This window comes from Hipposideros armiger, unplaced genomic scaffold, assembly GCF_001890085.2.
Source record: "Hipposideros armiger isolate ML-2016 unplaced genomic scaffold, ASM189008v1 scaffold_918, whole genome shotgun sequence".
In the NCBI taxonomy this organism is placed as follows: Eukaryota; Metazoa; Chordata; class Mammalia; order Chiroptera; family Hipposideridae; genus Hipposideros; species Hipposideros armiger.
The window spans coordinates 196,494-208,189 of NW_017732268.1; the positions used below are offsets into that span (position 1 = coordinate 196,494).

The 11,696-nt window shown below is 36.9% G+C and overlaps 1 protein-coding gene across 1 annotated transcript in view; it reads right to left on the minus strand.

The window, feature by feature from the left end:
• Nucleotides 1-11,696, minus strand: part of L2HGDH (L-2-hydroxyglutarate dehydrogenase) — a 41,684-nt gene that overhangs the window by 24,164 nt on the left and 5,824 nt on the right. Inside the window, exon 4 of the mRNA XM_019630490.1 lies at nucleotides 7,428-7,559. Within this exon, the coding sequence (XP_019486035.1) occupies nucleotides 7,428-7,559 (132 nt within the window). The remainder of the gene's footprint in view (nucleotides 1-7,427; nucleotides 7,560-11,696) is intronic.

Sequence of the window (11,696 nt, forward strand, 5' to 3'; positions counted from 1 at the left end):
TTTCTAGTCTTGGCTTTGCCCCTCCTCATGAGATGTTGGTGTGTCCCACCTACACGTGTGTGTTAGGGGAAGGCAGGGCGAGTCACTGCTGCCAAGCAATCGAATGCCCTGGCCCAGGATGGGGCTGGTGGACAGGCTGGCCATCAGCCAGGAGCTGGTCATACATACACTGTCCAGATTAGCAGGTCAGAGCTTGAAATCTGAGGCCACAGCAAGGCTGAGGCCAGAGCAAGGCTGGAAAAGAGCCAGGCAAGCAGGACAGGTAAAGCTGGGAGTCAGAAGTCAGTCAGGACAGAAGAACAGATGAATGTGTGGTTGAACGATTATAGAAAAGGCAGACAGGTCAGCACAGCTAAGGTCAGAAGCAGCAGTCAGGATTTACCCAGAAAGGCAGCTGTCAAGAGCTATCCTCCAAAGTCAAAAGTTATAGAGGCAGTTTAAAAATTTCCAAGATGCTCCCCCCGGAGTATTTAATCTTCCTCTTCTTCTTCTTAAGGGATCTGGTCCAAGAAGCCCTTTAGAGCTGCCCTAATAAACTTTTTTCTTTTTGGCGAGCCTGAAAGACACAGAAGTAACCCTGTACTATGGAAATTTTGCCCACCATTCTTGGTCATGGTGGTGAGGTTGGGGGAGAAGCAGGAATGTACTCACGACACCTTTATGAAATAACCAGACTACAATTTTCCACTACATAATGACACCCTTAAATAGGCATTGATAATGAAAATGTGGCATTATGTAATGTAGATCACTTCTGTAGCAGCTCAGGCCTCAGAGGAAAGCAGGATATACCTCTTTTATAAGTTACACTACTTATTCATCTTTCAAGTGGGGGCTCACCTCCGAGAAGGCGTTTCTAAACTCTCAGACTAAGCTAAAAGCTCTCCCTTACAGCGGTACAAGACAGACTATCACTTCTATCTGCATGCTTATCATTGTATTATAATAAAATTATATCTTCTGCTACACTATAACTTCCTTCAAGTGACTATCATTTCTTACTCATCTTATCTGCAGTGTCTAACAGTGTTTGGCACATAGTAAAGAAAAAAATATTGCTCAAGTTGAACAGAAAAAATACCAGCTCTGAGTCAGATCTTGGGGTAGAGGACTCCTTAGGAGCTGTGTAGTCTTGGAAAAGTAACTTCACCAGTTTTTTCATTTATAAGACACAAAAATATGTTTAAATATGTAATTCAATTATCTATGCACACATACCTCTTCTACCTCATTCCAAGACCTGCGAGGGTCATGGTCAGGGTCACAGAACAATATCCAGACTCATACTTTATGATGTGTGGAGAGTTATTGTTGGTTTTGTTTTTTAACAGGAAAGCATGATATAATTAATCATGGGTTGCTGCTCCTATTTTTTCTCTCTTTAAAGCCCCTCACAAAGATACATGATAGACAATGATCTGTTCCAGCTGATTAGCTGAAATCTTCAAAAATCCCCCAAATTTCAGTATTACAACAAAACCAGTAATCTTGTTTTTTCAAACTCTACAATCAATATTGTTTTTACATCACTGACCAAGTCTACAGTGGGTCAGGAACTCAGATGTCCTGTTTTGGGGGGTACCAATTTTAAAGTTTGAAAAAGCATTTTCATTAGCAAATAAAAATAGAAACATGTTAAAAAGTAGCATGCTTTTATGAAGGTTATAAATTGTTTTATTTTCAAAGGCAAGGTAGTACTTGATAGGAATAGATCAGTGAGATTCTAATATCTTAGTTTCACAACCAAATTCCAACAAAATCACATAAAATTACCTATAAAGTAGCAGCAGGTATAGCACACTTTTAGAAAGCACTCAATAGTTTTTGTAAAGCACTGTATAGATAAGGGACAGAAAGTGAATTTAATCTCTTAAATTTTTTTAGTAGACTTTATTTTTAGAGCAGTTTTAGGTTCACAGCAAAACTGAGAAGAAGGTTCAGAGATTTCCCATATAATTTCTGCCCCTACATATGTACCTTCTAATCTCTTAATTTTAACATTAGTATTTTTTTCCTTCAAGTATGACCTCAGTCTAAACAACCAGCTCTGCTGTAGAACAAATGGCTATGTGCCCCCCAAAATTCATTATGTTGAAACTAATCCCAATGGGATGGTAATTGGAGGTGGTGCCTTTGGGAGGTGACTAGATCATGAGGCTGAGCTCTTGTAAATTGGATTAATGCCTTTATAAAAGAGGCCCCAGAGAACTCCCTCACCTCTTCTGCCATGTGAGAACACAGCTAGACGATGGCTGCCTATGAACTAGAAAGTGGGTTCTCACCAGACACCAAATCTGCCAGAGCCTTGATCTCAGACTTCCAGCTTCCAGAACTGTGAGAAATACATTTATGTCATTTATAAACTACCTAGTCTATAGTACTTAGTTATAGCAGCCTGAACTAAGACAAGCTCTTATTTGGCTTATGATTTCTGTTGCAACTATTCAACTAGTTTTACGATATTCTAAGATTTCTCCACAATGTTTTAAAATAGCCTATATTACTTTCCAAAATTATTGATATGGCTTAAAGGAAATAAACAATAAAATAATGAGTTACATGTAGAGCATCAAGAAAGAGGCAAATATAATCCAAGGAGAAACGAACATATCTAAGTATCCCTACTTATCTTAACAGAGATCCCGAAAAATCCCCAAATCTTCAAGTAAAACCAATGTGAATTCACTAGAATTGCTTAAATAAGCATATAATAGTATCTACTACCTCTTAAGGATTCACATATACTGGATGCCTTACGCATATTATTTCATTCAATTCTCAGAACTTATATATCTGACTTGTCAACCACCGCATTATGCTGCTCGCCTTACATTAGATTCCAGTTTACGGGACAAAAAAAGAGTGTAAAGTGAGATAAAATAGAGCACGATATGTCAAAATTTCCTGAAGTCTGGGAATTACTAACCTACGACGTACAAGAGATACCAGGTATGCGTCAGATATTCCAAAAATAACTGTAAGTAAGTAGCATTGGTAATACAGTGGTGAACATAGCTACCTTTCAGAAATAACAACAGAAGACTTTGGCTTCCCACTTCAAGGCTCCCCTCTCTCCCATGCCCAGTCCAATTGTATCCTACGTACCAGGAACTGATTACTTTTCCTAAATTAGCACATTTTACATTATCGTTCTCCTGTCCAAATTCTTTAGTGGTTCCCTACTGTTTAGATCAGGGGTTGGCAAATTTTTCTATAAAGGGCCAGATATTATATTTTTGTCTATGTGGGGCTTATGAGCCCTATTACAACTACTCAACTTGGCTGTTTGGCACAAAAGCACTCATAGACAATACATAAATGAAAAAGTGTGGTTGTAGTCCAATAAAACTTTATTTATGGACACTGAAACTTAAAATTCATATAATTTTCACGTGTCACAAAATATTCTTCTCCTTTTAATTTTTTTCAACCATTTAAAAATGTAAAAACTATTCTTAGCTCATAGGCCATAAAAACAGGTGGCAGGCTGGATTTGGCCTACAGGTTGTAGTTTGCTGACCATGTAGCAGCATTTGCCCAAAGCCAGAAAGAATTTATTTATTAAATTAATAAGTCATGGGAATGTAATGTCCAGCATGTGACTATAATTAATAATACTGTATTGCATATTTGAAAGTTGTTAAGAGAGTAGATATTAAAAGTTCTCAGGGCTGGCGGAGTGGCTCAGTCTGTTAAGAGCTTGCTCAAGAGTTTGAGCTCTGAGCAACAGCGGTTCGATGCCCCGCCCGAGCAGAGCTGCTGCTGAGCTGCCAACAGGTGGCAGGATGGCTCAGCTAAAAAAAAAAATTTAAATAAGTAAATAAATACATAAAAGTTCTCATCACAAGAAAAAAATTTGTAACTGTGTGATGACGGAGGCTAACTAGACTTATTGTGGTGATCATTTTGCAATATTTACAAATATCATATCATTATATAGTACATCTGAAGCTAATATAATGCTACAGATCAATTATATGTAAATTAAAAAACCACATTGTCTAAAAATTAAAAAGAATTAATAATTGATAAGAAAGACTCCAACATAAAAAAGGCAAAGGAAGGGCCGGCCGAGTGGCTCAGTTGGTTAAGAGCTCGCTCAAGAGTTTGAGCTCTGAGCAACAGCAGTTCAAGTCCCTGCCCGAGCTGAGCTGCCGCTAAGCTGCCAATAGGTGGCAGGATGGCTCAGCTAAAAAAAAAAAAAAAAGGCAAAGGACTTCAACAGGTACTTCATACACATACGTATTAGCCCAAATGGCCAGTAAACATATGAAAAGGTGTACAATTTTATGAATCATCAGGGAAATGTAAATTAAAACTGTAATATTATACTACTCCATACTCACCAGAGTGGCTAAAATGAAAACAAACAATACCATGTGTTTATGAGGATACAGAGAAACTGGAACTCTCATACACTGTTGATGAGAGTATAAGGTGGGACAAAAAGTTTGGAAAACTCTCTGGCAATACCTGCCAAAGCTAATTAATTAATTAGCTTTGTAATTAAACATGTATAAATTACGACCTAGCAACTTCTCTCCTAGATATATACCCAACAGAAATGTGTACACCAAAATATATGTGCTAGAATGTTCACAGTAGCACTATTTGGAATAGCTCAAATGTCCATCAACAGTAGAAAGAATCATGTTATACCCATATATGAGGTCGGACAATTAAGTTCGTGAACTCATCCTAGAAAAAGTGCTACATACCTCATTACTGAGTATCACTACAGTCACCTTCTAAGTACTCCCCTTTGGAGGCTATGCACCAATGCCAGCGCCTAGTCCACCATTCAAAGCAATTTTGGAACTCTTTTTCTGAAATGGCCATCAGAACTCGCATCGTATTACCCTTGATGTCCTGAATGTCATCAAAATGTCTTCCTTTCAATATTTCCTTTATCCTCAGGTAAAGAAAGTAGTTATTGGGGGCCAGATGAGGTGCGTAGGGAGGGTGTTCAATAGTTATTTGTTTACTGACTAAAAACTCCCTCACAGACAGTGTCGTGTGAGCTGGTGCATTGTCATGATGCAAGAGCCATGAATTGTTGGTGAAAAGTTCAGGTCGTCTAACTTTCTCACACAGCCTTTTCAGCACTTTCAAATAGTAAACTTGTCTAACTGTTTGTCCAGTTGGTACAAATTCATAATGAATAATCCCTCTGATATCCAAAAAGATTAGCAACATCATTGCAACAAGTTCGCGAACCTAATTGTTAGACCTCCTACAGTCACCTGATATCACAAAGGTAACACTACAATGCAGTGGGAAATAATGGTCTTTTTAAACAAAAACTCATAGACACAGACAACAGTTTAGTAGTTACCAGAGGGTAAGAGGGAGGAGGAATGGTAGAAGAGGGTAAAGGGGGTCAAATACATGGAGATGGAAGGAGAACTGATGGAAGGAGAACTGGGTGGTGAGCACCAATGTAATGTATAGATGATGTACAGAAATGCACACTTGATATAGTGTGGGCGTAGAGTCAATGGAATTGTAATAGATATGTATGATATCGGGGGGCGGGAGTGGGGTGGTGGATTGGGGGAGGGGGTTGTCACTTTGAGGGGTAAAAAGCATAACTATTGCACTGTGTTGTACACCTGAAACTAATTTTAAAAAGAAAAAGAAAAAAAATGCACACTTGAAACTTATGTAATTTTACTAGCCATTGTCACCCCAATAAACTTAATTTTTGAAAAAGAAATAATGGTCGTTTTGATAAACAGCTCTGAGTCAATTGGATATCCAAATGGAAAAAAAAAATGTACCTTGACCCCTACCTTTATACAATGGACTATTATACAGCAATGACAACAAACTACAACTATATACAATAATGTGGATGAATTTCATAAACAATACTGAATAAGTCCAGACACAAGTGAGCACATACTGTATGATTCTACTTACATAAAATTCAAAAGCCTACGCTGTAAGAAGTCAGAACTGTGGTTACCCTGAAGGGATGGGTAGTGACTGGCAGGGGTGATGAGGGGACTCCTGGGAGGCTGGTAATGCTCTGTTTGCTGATCTGGGTGTTAGTCATACTTTATGAAAATTCATCAAGCTGTATAGTTCTGATTTCTGTTGTATGTGATGATTCAATAAAAAGTTCCAAAATATAGGGGTACAGCATATAGAAAATGAGGGTGGAAAGATAAGATGAAATGAAGAGGGAAGTTAATACATAAAAATAAAAATGTATCCTTAAGGCCCTAGATATCTGGCAAAAGTAGGACACAAATGTGTCTCTAAGCTTCCTTGTAGCCAGAGCAAACAGGACAATAACCGTTAAATGATTTACAGTGTCCATAAGATAAAAACAAGCCAACTGGGATCTGGAAAAACAAAATTATTCTTAGAACTGAGGTCTGAGAGAAATTTCTCCTGTGGGTTCTCAGACAGAGGCATTGTGTAACAGTGAACAACCTATGTGCTCGGCCATATTCCTATAGTAGATAACACAGGGACACAATGACCTTCTCCATAGGCTGATGCCATAAAACTAAAGAGCAATTTGGGGTCAAGGAGAAGGATGAAGAGAGCAAAACACCGCAGTGTAGGTGTGCCACTCTGATGATCTAGAAAGATGTACAGGTATGGTCTACATATCCTCCAGGCTAACTTTCACAGTGTTTCTTTAAACCAAGCTTCTGATAAGCATTACTTAGCAGTGAGTTCAAAGTCATACTCTCTAAGACAGGTACCTGGAGTCCAACTCTTGCATATTGTCAATAAAACAGTGGGGGAAGGGAATAGGAAATATAACCATTCACTGGGACGGTAAGTGGAACTGGAGGTTGGACTGATAGTTTCTGAAAGCCTATCAAAGAAAGTTGATATGCAGAATAACTATTATTACTCATGTCTCCTTCATGAATAAAAAAGGAGGATGTTTTCCCTCATAGCATGTTTTAAGCAAGAAATTCTATAACCCACCCTTCACACTCATGCCAGCCTCATCTTCCTGAAATACAAATCTAATATTGTAGCCACTCTCCTCAAAAATTTTCAGTGGCTCCTGTGCCTACAGGATAAACTTCAAAGTCATTAGCATTAATGTCAGGCCCTTTATGCGGGCCTAATCCTGCCTTTCTAGTGTCACTTTTTATCTCTCCCTACACACCCTAGGATCCAACCACATCTCACCACTCAATGCTTTCCAAGTATGTCATATGGTCTCAGACCTCCTCTTCCCTTTGCTTATGTTCTTCAGACCAGGGAAAGAAGAAATCAGTGTCCAGTTTGTGGCAATGCCCTCTTGTGTTTGGCACCTCACTGCTTTTGTGACAGGATTATCTGTTTCTATTAAGATTCCTGCCTTCTATAAATTCAGCCTCAGCCTCCATGTCACAAGACTGAGCTCTAAATGAAAATGCTCCCATTCATGTGTGTGGAATTACTGAATCACTCACCCTACAATATGGCTCCTTCTTTTTTATATCCTCCTGCTGGATCAGTCTCAGGCCCTGGACACCATTCTGCAGGCCTCTCTCATATAAGGCCTGAAGTCTGGGAATTTCTTCTTGTTCAACAGCTACTATAAGCTTTCAAAAAAAAAGAGATAAAGAATATGGATAGAGTTAAACATACCATCAACTATGAAAGACAAAGTCAATAGAAAATCATAAATTATTGCATGGCTCAAATTGGGTTGATTTTTTAAAGTTTTTTTTTTCCTTCATGTATCTACTTCTACCTTTCTTCATGACCTCATTTTCCTCTCCTCTGAAAAAAGTTCTCATAAGAAAACTGCATTAAAACAAAATTTCCAAAGGTGAGATGTAGCCTCAATTTCTGCTTCCGCTATCAGTCGCCACATGCATCTTGGTCATATGCAACTGTTATCACTACCACTCCTTCAATCCCAGACTGGAGAGAAGCACAAGTTGTTTAGTCTTTACATAAAAACAACAACAACAACAACAAAAACAAACAAAAAAAAACAGAATGGCCTTCTTACTTCTATAAGAGAATGTAAAATACCAGAACATTAGAAAGATAGCCAGTATTCAGTAAAATGGAATATCACTAACACAAACTATCCATTTTATTTCCTGGAATGAAGTACAATACAAAGTATTTAGTAATTCATTCTGTTGCAGAGTAAAAAGAGGCAAGTTTATTAACTTTACTAAGAATCTTTTCTTATTTATTTCTGGGCAAATATCAGTTTGAGGTTGTTTTTTCCTTAGTTAATGAGCTCCCAGCAAAGAAAGCACTGGTGCATAGTCACAGGTAAATTAGAATTCACAAATCACTATTTCATAGCAAGGAGTCAACAGAATTTCACGAGACAATACTTTTAATCAAGGTATAAGGTTATTTAAATCAACAAATACTTAACCTTAAAAATAGAAGTGGAATCAAGACACTACCAAGAAAGTAAAAAGACAACCCAGTGAATGGGAGAAAATATTTGCAAATCACATATTGTAGATACTAGCTATCCAGAATATATAAAGAACTCTAATAACTCAACCATAAAAACTGTAAATACAGTTTTATATCTTGCTTTTTTTTTTTCACTTAATGGCATGTTAGGACCATTTCCCCACATCACTTAAAAAAAATCTTCTTAGCATCTTTAATGGCAACAATGAACTTGAATTCTTAAAAATTACAAGGAGAAGACTTATAAGGGAATTTTATGAATAACTGTATGCGAACAAATTAAATAATCTATATGAAATGGACAAACTCATAGAAAGACACAAACTTCTGAAACTGACTCAAGAAGAAAAACAAAATCTGAATAGACCTGTAACAAGTAAAGACATTGAATTGGTAACTTTAAAAATCCCCACAAAGAAAAGCTCAGGCCCAAGAATGCTACCATATGTTTAAAGAAGAATTAATACCAATTCTTCATAAACTCTTCCAAAAAACAGAAGAGGGAATACTTCCTAACTGATTCAATGAGGCCAGTATTAGTCAGACAGTGACATCAAAAGAAAATAAAACTATAGACCAATATCCCTTATGAATATTGATGCAAAAAAATCCTGAACAAAATACTAGTAAATTGAATGCAGCAACATAAAAAAGAATTATATACCGTGACCACGTGGAATTTATTGCAGGAGTGCAAGATCAATTTAACATACAAAAGTCAGTTAGTGTAATATATCATATTACTAGAATAAAGAACAAAAACGACATGATCGCCTCAATAGAAGCAGAAAAGGCATTTGAGAAAATCCGATATCCTTTCATGATAAAAAAAAAAATCTCAACTAACTAGGAATAGGAAGGAATTTCCTCAATCTGATAAAGCTTATCTACAAAAAACTTGCAACCAGCATCATACTTAATAGTGAAAGATTTAATGCTTTCTCCCTAAGATCAAGAAAAACACAAGGATGTCCACTTTCACCACTTCTGTTCAATACTGTATTAGAGATTCTACCCAGAGAAATTAGGCAGAAAAAAAATATAAAGAGCATCCAGATAGAAAAAGAAATAAAACTATCTTATTTACAGATGACATGATACTGCATATATAAAATCCTAAGGAATCCACACAGCAAAAAAACAACAACAACCTGTTAGACTAATAATTGAGTTCAGCAAGGTTGCAGGATAAAAGATCAATATAAAAATCAATCATAATTGACTAAATGTATATTTATATACATATAAAACGTACACACATATGGCAAAAAAATCAATCATATTCTATACATTAACAATGAATAATCCAAAATAAAATTAAAAAACAATTATCCTCACAAAAGCTTCAAACAGCATAAAATACCAAGTAATAAATTTAACAAAAGAAATGAAAGACTTACAAACTGAAAAATACAAAATGTTGTTGAAAGAAATTAACGAGATCTAAGTAAATGGAAAGATATCCCATGTTCATGGCTTACAAGAATTAATATTAAGATAGCAATACTCCCCAAAATGATCTACAGATTCATCACTATTGCCATCAAAATCCCAACTGTCTTTTTAGAGAAACTGACCCTAAAATTCATATGGAAATGCAAGGGACCCAGAATAACCAAAACAATCTTGAAAAAAAAGAACAAAGCTGGAGGACTCATATTTCCTAATTTCAAAATATAATAAAGAGCTACAGTAATCAGATAGTGTGGTACCAGCATAAGGGAAGACATACGAGGTCTGACAATTAAGTTTGCAAACTTGTTAAACTGATGTTGCTAACTTTTTTTTATATCAGAGGGATTATTTATTAAGAATTTGTACCAAATGGACAAACAGTTAACCAAGTTTATTATTTGGAAGTGTTAAATGGCTGCGTGAAAAAGTTAGATGAAAAATGACCTGAGCTTTTCACCAACAATTCATGGCTCTTGCATCACAACAACGCACCAGCTCACACGGCACTGTCTGTGAGGGAATTTTTAGCCAGTAAACAAATAACTGTATTGGAACGCCCTCCCTACTCACCTGATCTGTCCCCAATGACTTCTTTCTTTACCCAAAGACAAAGGAAATATTGAAAGGAAGACATTTTGATGACATTCAGGACATCAAGGGTAATAGATGAGAGCTCTGATGGCCATTCCAGAAAAAAAGTTCCAAAATTGCTTTGAAGGGTGACTAGGCACTAATGTTGATGCATAGCTTCCCAAGGGGAGTACTTCAAAGGTGACTGTATTGATATTCAGCAATGAGGTAGGTAGCACTTTTTCTAGGATGAATTCGCAAACTTAATTGTCTGATCTCCGTATATAAATTGAACAGAACTGAGAATCCTAAATATACCCTATTACATTTATGCTCAACTAATTTTTGATAACGGTGCCAAAACAATGTAGAAAGAGTAGTTAGTCTTTTCAACAAATGGTGCTGAGACAACTGGATATCCACATGCAAAAGAATGAAGTTGGACCCCTTTCTCACACTGTATACCAAAATTCAATAAAAAGCGATCATACACTAGCAGTACAGGTGCAAGTTGTGGGGTAGGGAGCTCTGTTTCTGGCAGCAAGGTCTGGGGAAGGGGCAGTAGGCTGGCAGCAAAGGTGGTAAGAAGCCCTGAAGGATCCCAAGAAGCAGGCCAAGGAAACGGACCAGGATGATAAGGCATTCAAGCAGAAACAAATAAACCAAAAGGAGCAGAAGAAACTCAAGAAGCTAAAAGTGAAGGCTGTGGGGAAGGAAATTCCACATTTGGGGAAATTCCACATTTGGAATTAAGAAATCTGGCAAAAAATAAGTTTGTGCTTGAGGCAATCGTGATCCTTAATTCCATTCCTGTTTAAACATCTGGATTCTCTGCCATACCATCTGTTGGCACCTATAGCTAGAATGAAGTGTTGTCTTGGAGCCTGTTGTACATTTAAGAATAAACTTTAAAAAAAAAATCATACTGTGGCTCATTTTCTCTTTAGCTCTTCTCACTCAGCCATTTCTTCCTTAGCTGTGAGGTCAGGAAAAACCCAGCCCAGAATCCTGCCGAAGTCTGTTCTTCAGTCTTTGTTCTACCCCGATTCTATATCACCTGGAATTAAACCAGCTCATTTGGGGAAAAAAAAAGTGATGATAAATCTAAATGTCAGAGCTAAGGCTATAGCAAAACTCTCAGAAGAAAACATAGGAGTAATTTTTCATGACCTAAGTTTAGGCAATAATTTCTGAGATATAACACTAAAAACATAAGCAATAAAAGAAAGAGATAAACTGGAGTTCATAAAAATTAAAAACTTCTG